Source organism: Vombatus ursinus, unplaced genomic scaffold, assembly GCF_900497805.2.
Source record: "Vombatus ursinus unplaced genomic scaffold, bare-nosed wombat genome assembly UNPS02005459.1, whole genome shotgun sequence".
NCBI classification, from domain to species: Eukaryota; Metazoa; Chordata; class Mammalia; order Diprotodontia; family Vombatidae; genus Vombatus; species Vombatus ursinus.
This window is the reverse complement of record NW_020945237.1, coordinates 7,427,506-7,449,666: the sequence shown is the minus strand read 5'-3', so window position 1 is coordinate 7,449,666 and position 22,161 is coordinate 7,427,506. Positions and strand designations below refer to the sequence as shown.

At 37.8% G+C, this 22,161-nt stretch overlaps 1 protein-coding gene across 4 annotated transcripts in view; it reads left to right on the top strand.

Annotated features, from left to right (window-relative positions):
- MINDY3 (MINDY lysine 48 deubiquitinase 3) overlaps positions 1–22,161 on the top strand; it is a 102,367-nt gene that overhangs the window by 28,294 nt on the left and 51,912 nt on the right. For all 4 annotated transcript variants that reach the window (XM_027847957.1, XM_027847956.1, XM_027847958.1 and 1 more), the window contains 2 exons: positions 10,453–10,523; positions 19,878–19,958. In XM_027847957.1, the coding sequence (XP_027703758.1) occupies positions 10,453–10,523; positions 19,878–19,958 (152 nt within the window). The remainder of the gene's footprint in view (positions 1–10,452; positions 10,524–19,877; positions 19,959–22,161) is intronic.

The following is a 22,161-nucleotide window of genomic DNA, read 5'->3' as shown; positions in this document are numbered from 1 at the left end:
TCAGGTTTTGGGGTTTTTTTCCCCTTTTTTCCTCCTGTTTCTCACTTTCTGCCTCCTTCCCCTTTGAATGTGGTTTTCCTGGGGTCTGGAACTTAAAACTGTCTCAGCTTCTCTTATTCTGGACAATTCATGTTTCACTAAAGTCACCCAGGTGACTTAGTTCACAGAGCATTGGGCCTGGAGTCAACAAGACCTGAGTTCACATTTGGCCTCAGACACTTAATAGCTGAGTGGCCCTGGGCAAATCACTTAACCTTTCTGCCTCAGTTTCTTCAAATGTAAAATGGAGGTAATGATAGCGGCTACCTCCTCAGGGGGTTGTGAGGATCAAATTAGATTAGATTTGTAAAGCATTTAGCACAGTACCTGGCACATAATAGGTACTTAAAAATGCTTGTTTACTTCCTTCCTTTCTTTACCAGCCCCAGTCCCTGGCCCAAGTGATTTAGTACTGACCCAAGTTGTATGCTGGGCTCTTTCCCTCAAGTTCACTGGAGTGCCACACAGACACACACACACACACACACACACGTCCTACCCCAGTTCCCTCTGATCCTCATTTCTCTAGTTGACCTACAACCTAGCACTGCTGCGTTGCCCTCCCTGCTAGGACAAGCTTCTGTCTTTTGGTTTCCCACAGCCCTGGGAGTGAGAGGACGGTTAAAAGCTGTTCTATTGCAAGTCCACTTGTGCAGCCCAACAAGATCCTGGTGGGCAGTGGGGAAGAAGATGCTGAGTAACGAATCAGGAGTTAGAGATGAGCTTTCTTCCTTGTTAGTTCATTGCATTGTTTCCTTGTTAGGGTTCTAGTGTCCTAGACTGTGGATGCAGCTGGAGTTGTTTTATCTCTTTTACATGACTCCTGTTTTAGAAAGAATTTAGAGGTTGTAAGGATTGGATAAAATGCCTAGTCCTCTATCTTACTGGTCATATTTTATTTAAAGTTACGAAGCAGTAGATAATGCAGTTTTTAATCTTAACACTAGGTGGTGGTAATTGATTTAGAGAAATAAGTTAAGTTGTAGAAATTTCTGTCTCTCTCTTCTTCCTTCTTTCTCCCTCTCCCTCTCTCCTTTCCTCCTTTTAAAAAATATTTTAAACTTTAAAGCAGTTTTGGTTTGAGGCATGCTAAGGACTCAGAAAACCATGAGCGGCATGCTTATTTGACCCATTTTGTTGCTTAGAGAAACATTTCTGGTTCAAATAAATGAATGAAAATATTTTTACTTCTCTTCATATAAAAAGACTTGCAGACAGGCATGGATCTTAGTTTTTACATCAAATAAATATTGTTTTATAAGGCAAGGAAAAGAAATAAAACCTAACTTTCTTAATGTAGCATTTATCAAGATATAAATCTTGTTGCATCCGGATGCTCTTAATTTTTCTCATTTGCATTCTTTCCATTCCCTTTGTTAAATTATACATTTTTTTCCCTTCAGAAAAAAAAAATGCCTTCTCTCCCTCTCACTCCAGCCAATTTTCCCTCCATCAAGTGAGAACAAAAGAAAAACATAATCCCCGTTACAAACATGTGGAATCAAGTAAAACAAATTCCAGACTTGGTCATGTCCAAAAACATTCATGTCTCATTCTGCACTCTGAGTACTTCGTCCCTCAGAAGGAAGGTTAGCATGTTTCATCTTTTGTCCTCTGGAATCATGGGTTGCTCATTTTGCTGATTAGAGTTCCTATTTCTTTCAGTTGTTTGTCTTTACTGTATGGTAGTCGTTGTGTAAATTGTCATCCTCATTCTGTTCACTTCACTCTGCATCAGTTAATGAAAGTCTTCCCAAGTTTCTCTGAAACCAGCCTTTTTATAATGTCTTACAGAACAGTAGTATTCTATCACATTTATATACCATAACTGATTCATCTTTTCTACTTTATAATTACCCCTTCAGATCCCTATCCTTTGCTGCCTCAAAAAAAGAACTAGAAATATTTTTCTACCTCCTGAGTTAGTTTGTTTCAGTTAGTACTAACTGCTCCTGTTCCCCCTTCTCCTTTCTCTCTTTCCCCTCCTGTTTCTTTGTTTATTGAAATGTATTTCTGTACCCAAATGTTTGTATGTGTGATTCTTCCTTCCTTTGACCTGTTTAGGTGAGACTGAGGTTCAAGTGCCAACTGCTTCTCCAATCCCTTCCTGATTGTATAAATGTGTACTTATGTACCCTGATTATGTGAGATAATTTTCCTTGACTTTCCTTTTCCTTTCCCTGTGCTTCCTGCCTAATATATTTCTCTTCTTCTCTCTTTCTATTCTTCTCTTAAAATCAACAAGACTTTACAGAACCAGTCCTAGGCCTTATCTAACTCTCTTCTGTTCCCTGATGGTGATAGAGTTCAAAGGGGACACATGTACATCTCTCTATATTTGAATGTAAGCAGTTTGCCCTTGTTCAGTGTCTTAAGATTTTTCATTTGTGTTTATCTTTTTTATGTTTCTCTTCACTCTTGAGTTTCTTCAAAGTTTCTACGCAATTCTGGTCTTTCCACCAGAAATGCTTGGAAGTCCTCTATTTCATTAAAGGTTTATTTTTTTCCTTGTAGGTTTATATTCAGTTTTGCTAGATAAATTATTTTTTGCTCTAAGTCTGTATCCTTTGCTTTCAGTAATATGGTATTCGAAGCTCTTTAATCTTTTATAGCAATGGCTGCTGAATTATGTGAGATAGTGACTCTGGCTCTTACTTCAGTACTTACTTCAGTACTTAAATTCTTTCCTTCTGGATGCTTGTAGTATTTTTTTCTTTGACCTAGATACTCTGGATTTTAGCACTGATGTTTCTGGGAATGTGAGTGATTGTTTCAGGAGGTGACTATTTTACTTACTCCTCTGGTCCTAAGGGACCTGAGCAATTTTTTTTTAAGATTTCTTGAAGGGGCAGCTATGTGGTACAGTGGATAGAGCAACAGCCCTGAAGTCAGGAGGAACTGAGTTCAAATTCTGCCTCAGACACATGATATTCACTAGCTTTGTGACCCTGGGCAAGTCACTTAACCTCGATTGCCTTGCAAAAAGAAAAGAAAAGAAAAAGAGATTTCTTGAACTATGTCTAGGCTCTTTTTTTTTCTTGTCATGATGTTCAGGTAATCCAGTGATTTTTGATTTTTTTCCTCCTCAATCTCTGTTCCAGGTAAATTGTTTTTGCTCTGAAGCGATACCTTACATTTTTCTTCTTTTTTTTAGTCTTTTCACTTTCTTTTAATATTTCTTGTTGTCTCTGGGAGTCATTGACTTCAGTTTGGGCCATTCTAACTCAGATAGTTGACAAGGTTTTGTACCTCCTCTGCCAAATTGTTAATTCCCTTTCCAGTTCTTTCTTATTTCTTATTTCTCTTATTTCTTTTCTGGGTTTTTTTACCCCCCTCTAGTGCTCTTAATTCACTTGTAGAAGCATTTTTAATTCCTTTCTTAAACTCTTGGTTCATCTCTTCTGGGAAATCAAGTTGAATTTATGCCCAGCTTGTGTTTTTCTTTGAGGCACTGCTTGTAGGTGTTTTGTAGTCATTTTCTTCTCTTCGTGTATCTTGAACATCCCTGCACCATAATAGCTTTTTATCGTGGGATTCTATTATTGTTTGCTCATTCTTCCACCCTTTGACTTCTAGCCTCCTGGCTTTGGACCTGTCTGGGTTGGGCTGTGCACGTATCCAGAGGAGTGACCTGGACTGATCTATTGCTGTTTCCTTGGGCTATTTTTTATTGTATTATTCTAGAACGTAAGACACAGCTCAGAATTGGGATCTGTAAGCTTTCAGTGCTCCCAAAATTCTTTAATCTGGGACAAAGTCTGATTGCTCCCACTTAGGTCTGAGCTCTGCAAGTTCTTAACCTGAGATTGGAGCTAAGCAAGAGTAGATACTGCTGGACTCAGCTGCTTTCAGCCATCTGGGAAGCTCTGCTGATCCTAAGTGCTATAACTGCCAGCTTTGGTCTGGGATTCTTGTCCTGGTTATTCCTTTGCAGATTTCAAATTGGGCCAGAAGATGGAACGGAGACCCTACTCTGTTTCTGAGGGACACAACACTGTTGTTTACTTCTGAACTTGCTCCTCTGCTGATAAACGGCCTAGGGCCTGTGGCTGCTCCCTCCCCAGAAACATTACTCCAGGACATAGGCACCTTCTTCAGTCGCCCTGAATTTGTGACTTGGAACAGGGAGCTCTTACTAGTCGTTCTAAGAACTGTCAGCATCTTTTCCTCCATAGTGCCATGGTAGGGGCCTATAGATTGGATTGACAATCTATGGCTAGATTGCATTTGGAAAATTACACAGCATTTTCGCTGACTCCAAGCTCCTTGAAACAGAACTCACTTTTTTTTTTCTTTTTTTTTTTTGAGGCAGTGGGGTGAAGTGACTTGCCCAGGATCACACAGCTAGTAAGTGTCAAGAGTCTGAGGCCAGATTTGAACTCAGGTCTTCCTGAATCCAGGGCTAGTGTTCTATCCACTGTGCCATCTAGCTGCCCCCAAACTCATCTTTTAACAGAAATATTCTTTGAGTTATACAGTTGTGATTCATAGAATCCATAATTTCTAAGGAATCATGCATCTCCCTCAAGGGCAATCGTGAGATTTATGTGTTTGGCAAAAATAGGTGACAGACTATTACTAAAGATTATGCAAGAGATATCATAAGAGATAGCCAGTAGGTCAATGGCTGGAAAAGTAGTTTGGCCATATATATATATATATATATCTGGAATAAAGGAGAGTAAAGGAACCAGTAGTATGATGCACTGATACTATGTAATGTTAAAACTAAGAAGAAAGCTTCCATGATGAGTAGATAGGAGTTTTTAAGTAAATGGGTTTATAGGAAGATATGAACAAGAGTTATACATGATGGACAAGAGATGTACGTTGGATGGGTTTTCATTCTGCACCTTTGGAGGGAGTATGTCCATTATTGTGATAGGTGTTTCAGATCTTTGAGATAGGATACTACTAAAAAAAGCATACAATCCCACAAGCACCCCTTCCCTACCATTTTAATGACTTAGAATGTTAAAGATCTCAGTATGCAACATTTTTTTAAGTGTGCAATAGTTTTAATGAAAAATGTGACTTACAGAAATCATACATATATTGAGATTATAAGATGATGTTGACATTATTAGTAGAGTTTCAAAATATAAGCCAGAAGACTTTAAAAATAGGATTATAATTACTTCTAAAAAAATGGGATGAGAGGAAATAGGCCTTGAAAACCTTTATTGTAGGTAAGATGTTTTCTAGAATACCTATTTGTATTTGCTCAAAACAAAATAATTAAAATGAAATTTAATAAAGGTAAATTAAAGTTTTATACAAGTTAAAAAATTAGTTTTGTAAGTACATGATAGGGGAGTTATGACTATATAGCACTTCATCTGAAAAAAGTTTGAGGGTTTTAATGGACTGCAAAGCTTGATATATGTCAAAAGTATGATATGGCAATAACAAAACAAAAACCAAAACCCTGATGAAATCTTAGACTGCATTAAGAGAGACATGGCATGCAGGACTACTAAGACAATAGTCATATACTCTAACCCTAATCAGATCACTTTTTGAGTATTGTTTTCAGGTTTGAGTGGCACGTTTTAAGAAAAAACATTGATAAACTAAGGAGCATCCAGTAGAGGGCAGCCATTATTATGAATCTTCAGGTTCATGCCATAAACTTTATTTTTTTTTATTAATTTATTTTAAGTTTTCAACATTCACTTCCATAAGCTTTTGAGTTTTAAATTTTCTCCTCCTCCCTCCCTGTCTGCCTCCCCAAGACAGCATGCAGTCTGATATAGGCTCTACATATACATTCCTATTAAACATATTTTCACGTTAGTCATGTTATAAAGAAGAATTAGGACCAATAGGAGGAACCACAAGAAAGAAGAAAGAAAACAAAACAGAAGGGAAAAAAAGAGCAAATAGTATGCTTCGATCTGTATTCAAACCCCATAGTTCTTTCTTTGGATGTGGATAACATTTTCCATCATGAGACTTTTGGAGATGTCTTAGATCCTTGCATTGCTGGGAAGAGCCAAGTCTATCAAAGTCAGTCATCTCATAATGTGGCTGTTACTGTGTACAACATTCTCCTGGTTCTGCTCACTTCACTCAGCATCAGTCCATACAAGTCTTTCCAGGTTTTTCTGAAGTCTGCCTGCTCATCATTTCTTATAGCACAATAGTATTCCATTACATTCATATACCACAACTTGTTTAGCCATTCCCCAATTGATGGGCATCCCCTCAATTACCAGTTCTTTGCCATAAGCCATAATCTTTTGAAGGAACTGGGGTTGTTTAGACTGGAGAAGATAAATTTTTAAGAGGGACATGGTAGCTATTTTCAAATATTTGAAGGATAGAGGAGTTAGACTTGTTCTGGACCTCAGAGGACACAACAAGAACAAGGGGTAAAAAAAGTACAAGGAGGCAAATTTAGGTGTGGTGGAAGGTGAAACTTTCTAAAAATTAGAGCCAGTCAGAATTTTAATGAGCTGCCCTTGGCACTGGGCTCTTCCTCACTGGAAGTCTTCATTCAAAACCTGGATGACCATTTGTCACATGCATTATTGACAGATATGATTCGGATTAAGTGAGCGTTTCTGTGAATTTTTTTAAAAGCATGCATACACACACAGACACCTAAAAGAATACCACCACAGCACTGTCAGTTTAACAAAAATATTCTGTTTTGTTTTGTTTTGTTTTGTTTTATCAGAACTTTGGAATTAACCAACATCTTTTGAACCGGATAAGTTTGTTAGCACTTGAAATATCTGTGTTGTGTTGAATGAATATTAACAATGCCTTGTCAACTTCATTTTTCCTTGCAAATGAGAGTGGTACTGGTTAAAAAAAAAAAGGTAGCATGATTTAAGAGGTAATTTCCATGGATAAAGCATAAAGTTGGGAAACAGACCTGTGTTTATTGGATAAAGGGTCAAGAAAGTGACATGCTCAGAGCTGTGCTTTAGGAAAATCTCAGTGACAGCTGAGTGAAGAAGGGAGCAGGGTGAGGAGGCACTGGAGGCAGGGAGCCCAGCCATCAGGCTATTACAGTAGTTTAGCTGTGAGGTAATGAGGGCCTCAACAGGTGGGTAGCTGTGTGTGTTGGAGAGAAGAGAGCATATGCAAGAGATATTGTGAAGATAAAATCAGTGGAAATTGGTATGGGGGGATGGGATAGAGATTGTAAAAGACAGTGTGGAGTAGAATATTATGCCAACCTGGGTAACTAGAAAAATTGACTTTGATGTATGTCTATACTAAACTGTGAGTGAATGTGTTCAACCCTCCTTTACCTATTTTAGATAAGAGTAAAGTTTATTGATGTCCATTCCACCCATCCCTTCTTCTATGTTTGTATATTCACAAACACCCTAATTATGAGAAATAGCAAGTTCCACCCCCTTCTTTATTTCTACATTGGTGTATTCCTCCTTTCCCATTTCCTTCTAGACCTCCAGAACAGAATTAATCTACCCCTAGGATTCCTTTTCTTGTGTAAGATTGACCACTTTCTCTTCTAAGCTGCTTATTCTCTTTCCAGTTCTTTCCTCGTGAGCTTTCGTTTCATATTGAGTTCTTGCTTCATTTCGTTTAAGTGTGTGTGTATATATATATGTATATATGTATGTGTGTGTGTTTTATATGTAGTATTGTGGGAAAATCATTTTTCGCTTTAAATCTCTGCTTGCAGTTATTTGAAGTCATTTTTATTACTGCATAGTGTTTTATTTATTCATCTCTCTAACTTTAGTTCCTAAACTGAGGCTTTCTTCTAGGACTAGGCCTAGCTCCCTGCTCAGCTTTTGGATGGGGTTGTCAGCCCTGCTCAGTCTTGCCCTGAGCCCCCAACATTCTTGCACTTACTTCCCAACTTCCAGGGTTTAGCCCCCCTGGATCTTTGAAATTCAGAGTATTGAATTTTTAGAGCCCTTCTGGAACCCCTGAACCCAATGGCCTCTGCTCAGCACCCCCACTTCTACCCTTACTGATGGTTTTGTAGGCTACATGTGTACCTGGTCATCTCTGGTCTTAACTCAGAGGTTACCCTGTGGTGATGCTGGCTTTGTTGATGGTGGGGAGCATTAACTGACTTTTTGTGGCATTCTACAGTAGCAGGAGTTACTTTAGCTTTTTATTAAATTTCTTGATTATTATTCCATCTGGTAGAATTTCAGGGTTTTGTTGGTGTAGATATGTGGGAAGAAGGTAGCCTGCATTCTTAGCAGTCAGTTGCTAACTTTTTGTCTTCTAAGTTGAATTCTATAAGTCATTATGAACTAACAAGGTTATTTTTCCTGTACCTATCCTGCTATATAGGTTTAAACTAAAGTGGTCTTGTGAATTCAAAACATGAAGTTACCAATATATCACTTTTTAAAATTCTGAATTTTAGTGCTAACAGTAATACTACCTACCTGGGTAACCTTGAAGTTTCTAGGACCCTAGTGACTGTATCACTTATGTCATTGTCAGATAAGATTATGTGATTCATCTACAATTCTTTGAAAACTTAGAAGTTTAGTATCGTTTCAGAAATAGAAAGACATTTTAATAAACACATTTTTTCTAAAAGGGAATTAGTTTCCTACATGATCATATATACTATCTTAATAATATGTAATAGATATTCATAATTGTTTGCAGAGACACAGAAGCTTGGCCTTGGAATATACCCTGTGGGAATCATGGAATTTTTATCTACAATGAGATGATTTATTCTAACCCCCTCATTTTACAGATAAGAAAACTGAAGCCCACAGAAGTTATAATTTGGACAAAGTCATGTAGCTAGTCAGTAATACACACAAGACTAAAATCCAGATCTCCTGACCCCTCAGGGAATGCTTTTTCCGTTATACCACTCAGTGTTCCTTACTACTCCCTTCACCATCCTATTTTATGAGATTAGGAAGGTTCTATGCCAAATCTAGTTTTAAGTCACATCATTCTTGGGCGATAAGTGGTTGTTTTTAAAAATGGCCTCATTCTGTATAGCTGAGTTAAAGTATTTTGAAGCTGATTTGAATTCTGTTTATTTTATGATCAAGACAATTACAATGAAAAATTTTGACCCTTGTCTGCAGAAAAGCTTATGATTTGACAAACCTTGCTAGAATAGGTTGCAGATTTCCATTAGTTCTACCTATAAATTTAGGAAGCTCTGTCAAATGAAATTACTTTTACTTGTAGCTTTTGATAATAATGTAAAAATATTTTAGCTACTTTGCATCATAATTTCAAATGGATGGGGGAGGGGGGGCGACAGATACTGACACTGAAAATTAAGATGTTAACAACTCAGGAAGTCCTCAGGCACTTAAAAAGCTTTTCAGTTTTGATTATATTCATTCAGAATTTGTAAAGTTTAGCAGGGGAAGGATTGATATTTACCTTGTGCTCTTTGTAAATTATTACTAGAATATCTACTTTTTCAATGCCTAAAAAATTGTTCAGCTCATACACAATGCAAAATCTCAGTGTAAACAGAATTTCTGGAGAACTATTTAGAATATTTGAGAGAATAAATCTTTCAAGTAAAGTTTAGAATTCAAACTTTTCATTAATTCACAATTACATTCTCCTTGTATGGTTTTGAATTAGTGAGGTTTTATTATGTCTACTAAGTATAGTGGCATTTACTATATTACAGTGAATGCCCTCATTTTTGGTAATGTGTAAGTACACAGTGGAAAATCTTGATAATTTTTATTGATAATCATAAAAGGAAATAAGGACCAAACTGCATTAGTATTTTACATGAATAGTAATTACAGTTTTTATCAATTCTCAGTAGTTTACTAGATTTCAGAGGCATTTAATAAAAGGCTTCTTACTATTGGGAAGATTTTGTAAAGATGTTTGTTCAGTGTTTATACCTAAATTGGAAAATTTACATAGTTTGAGCCCATGTAGTAGTTAGAGCAGTGGATTTGGAGCCACAGTATGTTAAGTTCAACTGTCATTTTGGCTACTTACTTAACTGTGTGATCTTGACAAGTGACTTAACCTCTCCGAGTGCTCCTCATCTAAAATGGGGGGGTTGAACTAGATGACCTCTAAAATCCTTTCTAACTTTAAATTTATGTTCTGCTGTTATTTTCAATAATGAATTTGCTGTCATCTGAATGAATAGTATGAGAACCTATGATAGCATTAAAAACTTAAATATATGTATATACACAGACACACACACACACAATATTTATATGTCCTTAAATATCCCGCTCTATTGGCTCCTTTCCTTTCCTTTATATATGCCAAATTTGAGCCAGTGGCATATGATAACAAATAGGTATTCTGTGTGACCTAATAGTACTGTTACTAAGACATAGGAATTATAACCTTAGTAGAGAATAAAGATTGTTAGTTTTGAGCCAAACTGAGAAAATGTTTTGCAGATCTTTATGTAATAAAGTAACCTTTTTTTTTTCTTTTAAACAGAACTTCTTGGCATACATAAACAAGCAACTATAGGCTTTTTAACATTAATGGAATCTTTAAGGTATTGTAAGGTAAGTTGATATTTTAATATTGCATACTTTTAAATAACTTTAATGTAATTTTTCAAATGTTCAACCTTAGAATGTATTCTATTGCTAGTGGATATGTTGAGAGTATATTGTAGGTCAAGGGCTGGCCATCAATTGATGACTCTAAATACATACTTGTCTCATTTCCTGAAAATAACAAATGAATCAGTACCTGTATGTTGATTTATCTCATGAAGTCAAACACATTTATTACTGCCATGAATTGCTAGCCTTCTAAATAAGTGAAGTTCAAGTCCAGAGCTTTCATATTCCTCCCCAAAGCAAAATCCATGACTAGTAGTAGCATTACTACTTTATGAGGAAAAGAAAAAGAATTTGCTAAAATCTGAAATTCTAACTTTTATCTTTGTCAACTGCAAAAACCAGTCAGCACTCTTATTTGTTGCCCCTCTTATCCTTTTCTTGGCAGTAAAATATATCTGTGAACTTAATTTTTGAATATTGAAAATATCTATTTTATGGAGCCATGCTCTCTAAAGGTTTACACTTATGTAGGTATCATTTCTTTGTTTGGGGAAGGGACAGGTTTAGGAAAAATCTTTCATCTATTTTAGATCCTTGAGGATGGTAGGATTTTATAACAAGAAAAACAAATAATGTAATAATCATATTTTGCCTCCCTTCCCTCCTGTTTATTGTTCCCTTTGTGTCTTATAGTCTGTTCTTGTTGTCTTCTTTCATCAATAATAAAAAAGGCAGAATTGTCTTAAAGGTCAAAAAATCTTACAATAGTGACTTCCTTCCTATAAGAGTTCGTATTCTGGTCTGCAGTTTTGACCTTTCCCACTCAGCTCATATTTACTAACTTCCAGTGGTTGGCATACTACAAAACAGGTGCCTTTCCCACTCAGTATATATAGGAATGAGTTGAGAAGTATATGTTAAATGCTTACTGTTTGCAAAGTGCCGCGCTAACAGCACTTTATATGCATCCTTATGAAATACTAACCTTGAACCTGAATATATAGGCTACCAGAATCTTACAAATCTAAAAATATGTATATAAATTGTTTGTTTGTAGTCGAGGTAACTGAAGGCTTTAACATGAGTCAGTCAACATGCGATTACGAATTCTGTACCTTCTGCCAAGTACTCTGCTAAACCCTAAGGACACAAACACAAAAATGAAAATAATTCCTGCTCTCAAGGAACCTGTGTGTGCTAATGAGACATCAGGCAGCATTAAGAGAGGCATATTCTTAGGGATGAGGGAACTACCTTGTCAGACCCCATTTAAAGTATCATATACCAGTTTTTAAAAGGATGTTGATAAGTTGAACAGCATCCAGAGCACATTGACCAGGAAAATTGAAGGCTTTGGGATTATAACATGTGAAAATGATTTGAAGGGTTCTAGGGATGCTTAGCCTATTTGTGATTCATTTTCCTTTAAGGACACTATCATAGGAAGTTGTTGGATTCCCAGGTGAGGCCACAAAAGTCTGTTCAATCTACTTGAGCCTCTAAATTTTGCTTTATTAAAATTAACCACTATCAGTTACTAACATTTGAGTGTCAGTTTACTGAATAAATTCTAGGTGCAGTTATGATCAGATTATTTTGGTGGGCTGCTTATCAACCTTGAGTTGGTAGGTTCTCATGCAGAAGGTGCCAGGTGGGTACATACATGAGGGTTGAGCTTTTTTCAGCAGCATCCATTATTTTTGTTTTTCATTGTTAACAGATATACTGTCTTGTGTTTTTCCTTATTATGTGATGTGTGTTAGTTTTGCCAGTTAGATCATAAGCTCTTTGACAGCTGGGACCATGTCTTATCCTTCTGTAGCCTATACAAAAAACCGGCATAGAGAAGAATCAACCTCAATTAATACTTGTTGGATTTTTTGCAGATTTTATAACCACAATGGAAAAATGTTAATAAGTTATGAAACTTAATCCCTAATGACTTAAGGGAAATATGTTTAATTCTCTGAATTATTTTTTAACATCAGTACAGAAGCATGAATATGGATTTGAAAGACGAGAAAAAAATGTGTTGTTTTCTCCAGCTTGTTTTGGTTATATGCTTTTATATGAAATCTAGTGATATGCGAGTTTTGTTGTCATGGTGATGTTAATTGTGATGTTGTAAACATGAATTTCTCATTTAATCAGAACTTTGATATTTTCTAAACAGATGGTCTTGTTCAGACTGAATAATATGGTTGCCTTCTCTATCGGTACTAATGAAGAATAATTTTCACTTTTTTAACTATTTTTCATCCTGTTTAAATATGACTTAATATGTTTAAATATGACAGCAGCAGCTGTATTGTCTCATATCTATAAATTACTGAAGATATATGTTAACATTGAATGTCATTTTGAACTATTATTATTCCTTAGTAAAAAGCAAGAGCTGTTACATTGGTTTATGATATTTCCCTAAACTCCATCTTTATTTTTTTTGCAAATGGATTTTTAATCCTTTTAGGCCATGATTGAATATTATCTCTTTGTTTTTCTTAACTTTGCAATAACCCAGCATCTACTGGGGAATGAGAACTTACAATATGATTTACACAAATTTGTATTTAATTCAGCCTTTACCATTATTTACAGCAGTCAATTCACAAGCATTTATTAAGTTGTTACTCTGTGCCAGGTAATATGCCTTATAGAGGTAAAAATGAAACAGCCTCTACCCTCAAAAGCTTCAAGGAAACAATATATATAAACACATAAAAGTATTGATATATTATATAACAAGGTGTTATGGGAGAAGGGTACGAGGGAAGGGAGGGCAGGTTGTGGATCTAGACAGGCTTCATGGAGAAGTTGGTAATTGAGCTGAGGCTTGAAAGGAAACAAAGGGAAACATTTTGCTATAGAAAATCATGAAACTCTACTGACTGGATCCACTGCACTCTTATGTAGCCTAATCTCTACTAGGCCCTCATTGCAGCAAGGCTATCCTAATTGGCTGACTATCACACTCACCACAGTGGCTTTTCCAAACCTTTTCCTTCTTCCTCAAGCCCTTCCCCCTATCCCTACCCATTACTCACCTAAGAAATTTGTTTTATATTTCACTGAAAAAATTGAGGCCATTCATCAAGAACTCTCTCTTCTCCCCTTCTCAACTCACATAATAATAATAACAGTAATAATGTTTCTAAAAATAGTAATAGCTAACATGTATATGGGGCTTTAAGGTTTACAAAACACTTTACAAACATCTCATTTTATTCTCACAACCACCTTGGGAGACAAGTGCTATTATTATCATTATTATCCCCTTTTTACAGATGAGGAAACTGAGGCAGATAATGGTTAAATGACTTGCCCAGGGTCACACCTCAGCCTTCTACAACCATCTTCTCCTTCATCCTCTCTCACTTGAACATGAGGCTCTTGTTCTTGCCAGTGCAGAACCCCTTCACATACACAAGTGATCCCATTCCATCCCATTGTCTCCAGTAGATTGCCCCCGCTATCACTTTCATTCTGTCGTTTATCTTCAGTCTCTCACTGTCTGTTGGCTGCTTTCCTATTGCTTGCACACATGCCCATGTCTCCTCCATTCTCAAAAAACTATCATTTGATCCATCCATCCCCATTATCCTATTGTTTCATATGTCTCATCCTTCTTGAGGCTAAACTCCATGAGAAGGCCAGGAACAATCAATGCCTGTGCTTCTTTTCCTCTTATTCTCTTCTGTACTTTCAGTCTGGCTTCCTAGTCACTCAGTTGACATTGCTTTCTCCAGTTACTAGTGATCTCTTAACTGCCAAATTGAATGGCTTTTTTCTCAGTCCTTGCCCTTCTTGACCTCTCTTCAGTCTTTGACACTGCCAGTCACCCTCTTCTTGATCCTCTCACCTCTCTAGGTTTCCATGACGTATTCCTTCCTGGTTCACCTAACCTGTCTGACTGCTTCTCAGTTTCACTTGCTGTATCTTCATCAAGGTTATGCTCAAGGCTCTCTCCTTATCCATCTTCTCTTCTACCTCTGTAACTGTTTCATTTTGTGATCTCAGCAGCTTCCTTGAATTCACTTATTTCTGTGCTTCTTGGATTTACTTATCCAGTCCTAGACTCACATCTCTTCTTTGTCAGACACCTTGAACTGAATGTCCCATAGATATCTTAAACTCAGTGTGTCTAATACTAAACTTACTATCTTTTCTCAACTTCATCATCCTGTAAGATCTTGTCAGCCTTGGTTACTCTACTTCATCACCCCTTCCTGACTCTCTAATTGGAGGGTAGGGTCATGAACTCCAAACCTTCATTTAAGGAAAGAACTCAGCTTAGACATCTCCTCATTTCTCACTTGGGTATGCTACTTTGGAACTTCTGTGTCTGACTCCTCCACCATGCAGGGTACTTCATGCACCTTCTATTTTCTTTTCCTTTCTTTTTTTTTTTTTTTTTCCCGAGGCAACTGGGGTTAAGTGACTTGCCCAGAGTCACACAGCTAGCGAGTATCATGTGTCTGGGGCCGGATTTGAACTCAGGTCCTCCTGACTCCAGGGCTGGTGCTCTATCCAGTGCTCCACCTAGCTGCCCCATGCTTTCTTTTTTCTCTCTCTTACCTCCCTCTCCTTTTTGGCTTCCTTTTTAGCATTGTCTTTCCCTATTATATTGTAAGGTCCTTGAGGGCAGAAACTTTCATTATTTTTTCATATTTGTATCCCTAGTTCTTAGCACAGTGCCTGGCACATAGTAGGTGCTTAATAATTATTTATTGACTATTGATCTTTCCAATTACTATTGAGGCACCACTAACCTAGTTGCTCAGGTTTGCAACCTAGATATCATCTTTTTCTACTCTAAGCCTTCCCCTCTTCCCCATATTCAATTTGTTGCCAAGTCCTGTGGCTTTTATCTTTGTAACATCTCTTGTATACACCCCTTCTTTTCTCTGACATCTCTGACATCCTGGTAGAGGCCTTCATCACCTCATGCTTGGAATAGAACAATTGCCTTTTGGTTATTCTCCCTGCCTCATCCACCCTCGTCTATCTCCCACTAAGCTATCAAATTGATCTTCTTAAAGTGCAGGTCTGACCATGTCACCCCTGCCCTGCCCCCCATTCAGTTAACTCCATTGGTTCTCTTTTGTCTTGAGGATCAAATATGAAACCCTCTGTTTGACATCCAAAGCCCTCCCTAACCTGACTCCCACCTAATTTCCCAATCTTATACCTTACTCCACACCACATATTCTTTAATCCATGGACATTGGCTCTCCCCCCATGTATGGAATATTTTTCCTCCTCATCTCCATCTGTTGGCTTCTTTCAGGTCCCAGTGAAAATCCCACCATCCACAGGAGGCCTTTTCAAAACTCCCTTAATGGTAGTACATTCTCTTATTTTATTATCTCTAATTTATCCCAGATATATCTTATTTGTACACAGTTGCTTGCATGTTTTCTCTCCCATTAGACTGAGGTAGAGGCAAGGTGGAAAGGTATTCCAGGCTTGGGGGATAGCCAGTACAAAAGCACAAGATGTGGTCTCCTGTGTGTGTGGTAGTAAATAGGTCAGTGTACCTGGATTGCAGAGTATGAGAAGGACTCTGTAATGTGTAAGAAAATTGGGAAAAGGTACTAAGGAACCAAGTTGTGAAGAGCTTTAATTGCCCAACAGAAAAGTTTATTTTTGTTCCTAGAGGCCATAGGGAGCCACTGGAGTTTGATGATGAAGCAAGTTTAGACTTGCTTCTTGGGAAAATTACTTTGATGTCTGTGTAGAGCATAGTTTGGAAAGGGTAGAGACACCAGTTGGGAGGCTATTATAATAGTTCAGCCAAGAGCTGGTAAGGACTTGACTTGGGTGATAGCTATATAAGAAGCATGGAGGGATGGAGCATGTGAGAGATGTTTTGTAGATAGAAGCAATATTTTGCATCTAATCTGATATATAGGGTGACCAAGGTTGTAAGGATCTAAGTTGAGTATCGAGGATGGTGGTGTCCTCAATAGTGATAGGAAAGTTCAGAAGATAGAGTGGGGTGGGATAAAAAACAGTGAGTTTTGCTGGGGACAGACATTTTGAATAGTGATATGGGATGAGAAGGAAGATCAAAGCTGAATATAGACAATATAATTTGAACCCATGTGAGTTAATAAGATCACCACGTAAGAGTATAGAGAGAAAAAAAAAGGAGAAGGCCCAGTAAGTAGTCTCAGGGTATACCCCACAGTTAAGGGATGAATGTAAAGAATGTAAGCTTCTTGAAGACAAGGATGACTTTTGCTTTTGCTTTGTATCCCCAGCATTTAGTAGAGTAACTGTTACATAGAGAGCATTCAATAAATGCCTTTTGATGGATTGTTGAATTGACAAAGTAGCCTGAGAGGGAGTGGTCAAATAGATAGCATGAGAACCAAATGAGAGGAATATCACATATTGTCTGTGTCTGACTCCTTTACCATGCAGGGTATTTCATGCACCTTCTATTTTCTTTTCCTTTTTTTTTTTTTTCCGAGGCAACTGTGGTTAAGTGACTTGCCCATAGTCACACAGCTAGCGAGTATCATGTGTCTGAGGCTGGATTTGAACTCAGGTCCTCCTGACTCCAGGGCTGGTGCTCTATCCACTGCTCCATGGCTTCTTTTTTCTAGAGAGGTGAGAGGATCAAGAAGAGGGTGACTGGCAGTGTCAAAGACTGAAGAGAGGTCAGGAAGGGCAAGGACTGAGAAAAAAGCCATTCAATTTGGCAGTTAAGAGATCACTAGTAACTGGAGAAAGCAATGTCAACTGAGTGACTAGGAAGCCAGACTGAAAGTACAGAAGAGAATAAGAGGAAAAGAAGCACAGGCATTGATTGTTCCTGGCCTTCTCATGGAGTTTAGCCTCAAAAAGGATGAGACATATGAAACAATAGGCTAATGGGGATGGATGGATCAAATGATAGTTTTTTGAGAATGGAGGAGACATGGGCATGTGTGCAAGCAATAGGAAAGCAGCCAACAGACAGTGAGAGACTGAAGATAAACGACAGAATGAAAGTGATAGCGGGGGCAATCTACTGGAGACAATGGGACGGAATGGGATCACTTGTGTATGTGAAGGGCTTCTGCACTGGCAAGAACAAGAGCCTCATGTTCAAGTGAGAGAGGACGAAGGAGAAGATGGTTGTAGAAGGCTGAGGTGTGACCCTGGGCAAGTCACTTAACCCCAGTTGCCTCAAAAAAAAAAAAAAAGAAAGGAAAAGAAAATAGAAGGTGCATGAAGTACCCTGCATGGTGGAGGAGTCAGACACAGAAGTTCCAAAGTAGCATACCCAAGTGAGAAATGAGGAGATGTCTAAGCTGAGTTCTTTCCTTAAATGAAGGTTTGGAGTTCATGAAGAATATTGGACTAGTGGAGTGGGGTATTGGGCAAAAGGTATCAAGTACTGCCATTAGTTTTGGCAATTAATTACATGTATCAGATTTTTCTTGAGGTATTTGCAATAACTAATGTTAGTCACAAGAAGTAGTGCGGTATAATGGAACCAGATGACCCATAGGCATTGCAACATGTCCAAAACTCTACTCGTCATCTTTCCCTCAGAGTTCTTCCCCCTTACAAACTTCCCTATTACTAAAGAGGGCATCACCACCCTCCCAGTCATCTGGGCATGCAAACCTATGTGTCATCCAAAACCTACTGTCTCTCACCCACACCCATCCCTAATATCCAGTGTTGCTGAGGCTTGTTGATTTTACCTTTGTAACATCTTTCACATTTGTCCCCTTCTCTCCTCATACAGTGCTACTGTCCTGCATCCTAGTGCAGGCCCTCATCACCATATGCCTAGATTATTACAGTAGCCTAGTGGTGGGTCTCCCTATCACAAGTCTCTCCCTACTCTACTTCATCTTCCACTCAGTTATCAAAGTGATCATCCTTTAGCACAGTTCTGACCATGTCACTTCCATAATCAATAAACCCCATGGTGCCCTATCTCCTCCAGGTTCAAATATAAAATGCTATTTGGCATTCAAAGCCCTTCATAATTTCTGCCCCTTGACCTACCAGTCTTCTTACACCTTATACCCTCCTTCCCCCACATATTCTTTGATCCCATGACACTGGCCCCTGGCTGTTCCATGAAGAAGATACTTCATCTTCTGCTTCTAGGCGTTTTTACTAGCTGTACCCCCAGCCCTGGAATGCTTTTATTCTACATTTCTATCTTCCAGCTGCCCTGGCTTCCTTTAAATCCCAGCTAAAATCCTACCTTTGACAGGAAGCTTTTCCCAGTCCCTCTTAAGTCTAATGCCTTTTCCCATTGATTATTCCCTATTTTTCCTGTTTCTAGCTATTGGTACATATTTGTTTGACAACGCTATTGGTACATATTTGTTTGCATGTTGTCGTCCCCATTAGACTGTGAGCTTCTCAAGGGCAGGGCCTGTCTTTGACCTTTCTTTGTGTCACTAGCTCTGAGCACAGGGTCTAGGATCTAGTAGGTGCTTAATAAATGTTTATTATCTGAATAATTGACTGGAGAAAGTGGTGGGGTCTAAGAATGAGGACATCTGTATTATAGGTCTAGCTCAGCCACTATCAGTGTGGGAAGATCATTTAATCAATTAGCTTCCATTTATTTTTCTTTAAAAAGAGGGTAGCAGCATCCCCATATTAATAATGGAATCTGCCTACCTCACAGATGGAATTACTTTGAGGAACCAATGAAATAGTATACATGGAAGCATTCTATAAAATATGAAGCACTATACAGATGTTAAGTACTATCATTTTGTGCTTCTTTGTTGTAAACTTTCATTGGAAGAATACACATTTTTTTAAACATTTTGATTTAATCATTTCTTATTTATGATGGTTAAAACTGAAGTACGCTGTTTTTAGTATAAGATACTCTGCACACTTTATTTTTTAGAAAGATGTTCATATTCATTATAAACCCATCATCACGAGGGTCTTGATGACCTAGATCTGTATTTTAAGGTCTTCATGTCATAACAGAAGAATCATCCATCACCACACTGCTTATCACTGGTGGGATTCTAAGTTTTGGGGTGCTGTGTAAATGATACTGTGCTGAAATTCAAGGTGTAGCTTCCTGGATAACTTCAGCGTAGAGAGAGATTGTTTCTCAAGACTGTTCTGGCTATTTCTAGTTGAGGTTCTGTTGTTTCCTTCTTATTGATGATTTAATAAAGAGTAGTAGTGTATTATCGGTCAGGTTAGGTGTATCTAAATCTGCAGAATATCAAAACTTCTTTGTTAATGAAAGTATTTAATAATTGTATATAATTATTATCATGATGAAATAGAACAATCTAGCTAACCTCTTGTGTTTTTTTTGTTGTTTTTTTTTGTTTTGTTTTGTTTTTGCTGAATTTGCTCTAGGTTGGTTCTTACTTGAAATCGCCAAAGTTCCCCATTTGGATTGTTGGCAGTGAAACTCACCTCACCGTCTTTTTTGCCAAGGTATGATATTTGGATAATTTGTTTTTTGTTATAAGACTTCAGGCATACAGATACCAAATATGACCTTATTAAGTTGATATCTTTGTATGAACTTTATTAAATCTTTTTCTGAAACCCATAACTCACAGGCCTTTTCAAAAATTACAGTAATACATCTTCATTTTGCTGTATGTATTTTTGTTAGCTAATTTTAGAATCATTCCAGTTATAGTTATTTACCTTTTCTAACTTTGCACCTTTTGTTTCTGAAGTTTCACAAAAGTTATTGATGTAATAGGAAGACTAAATGACTAAAAAATTCAGGGTGCTATGCTAATAGAAGTAAAAAAAATAATTATACAGTATTAAACAATTATATTAGCAATATCAGTAATAAGAATAGCAATAATACAGAATTGACATTTTGTGATTTGTAAGCTCTTTCCTCACAACAGCTTTGTGAGTCAGATAGTATATTATTATCTCCATTTTGCAAATGGGGAAACTAAGACTTATGGAAATTAGACGCCTACAGAAAGGGTTAAATGAAACTAGATTAGAACCAAGATCATTTAATTCCAAGTCTGCTATTCTTTCCATGTGATCTCCTGTCATTTTACAGATGAGGAAACAGATCCAGAGAGATATCAAGTGACTTTTCCACTGTCACACAGGTAGTAAATGTCAGAGACAAGATTTAAACCCAGGTCGTCTGACTCAAAGTCAGGAATCACTGTGGTAGGGCAGAAAAGACAGAATATGAAAACAATAAGATTGGAGTCAGGAGCATTCTAAGTTTGAATTCTGCCCCTGACGCAACCTATATGAGGATGGGCAAATAATTTCCTCTTTGTGCCTCAGTTTCCTCATACATAAAATGGTGAGAATGAATGAATGAAAAAGCTGTTTGAAGTGCTTCTTAATATGTCTGGCTACTTGATAGAGATGTAAATACAAAAGACACAGTCCCTTCCCTAAAAAACTTACATTCTAATAGGAGGAAACAACACATAGGAAAGTGTTGGCTATGGAAGGGTGGTTTGGTCAGGAAAGTCACAGGAATGGTTGGACAGAGCCTTAGGGAAGTCTAATGACATAACCTCTTCAGGAGCACTTCTGCCATTGATTTGATGATTGTTTTCAGAGCTAGGAGAAGAAAGGGTATATGCGCAGCAGCTTGGAAGGAAGATGGTTGGGATTAAACTTGACTGAGGATCTAGGCCATCAGTATGAATGAATGCATGAATGAATGAATGAATGAATGAAGTATTTATTAGAACGTGTATGCAAAGCACTGTGCTAAGTTCTGAGATACAAAAAGAAAAGTAAGACAGTCCCTGCTCTCAGGGAGCTCACATTTTAATGAGGGAGACAGTATTTGTGGAAGGTTTCAGATGGAAGGGTCTCAGGGTTGTTGGGGTACAACAGCACAATAGATGGCGATGCCTCTTCTTCAATAAAATCATAATCAGTTTCTGATGTTGATCCATTTGGTAGTGCCAAGGGCTTTCTTGACAAGAATTTTCTCTCCTGGGCCTTTAGTGGTTATGGCTGTATGTATCATAAGTAGGATCAGTTGCTAGGCTGCATTTCTTTAGAGATTGATTCCCAGGATGATGGCTAAGAGCATTATGCTAGAAACATCACTTTTTCCAAGACTTTGGGGTTCAGAGTCCTAGACTGTTTCTATCAGGGTCTGAGGGGAGATGGTGGTCGAGGGGTTGATGGTTTGATTTGCCTGACATATGCCTCCTGTTTCTTCCTCGGGGTGCTTTGCTGCTTCAGTTAGATTAGTTTGGCTACCCTGTGTGTGGCAGTTGGTTGGCAGCTAGTGGAGATGGCGGCCCCCCTTCCCACAGGAATTACTTTCTCAGATGATAACTCTAAAGGCTGGACTGGAAGCAGGACCAGTTGTTTGGGCAATTCTGCCACTAACAAGGCTCTCATATTAAACCCTGGAATAGTAGTAGGTAGTCTGCACTATCCCCATTTTGCAGATAAGGAAACTGATGTAGACAGAAATTAAGTGACTTTCCAAAGGTCACACAGGCATTAAGTGTTTGAGGCCACATTTGAACCTGGGTCTTCCTGACTCCAAGTCCAGCACTTAATATACAGTGCCACCTAACTGCCTCTGGTGGTGCAGTAGTTCTTTTTACATAGGTAGTTAGGTAGGAAGATAGATAGATAGATAGATAGATAGATAGATAGATAGATAGATAGA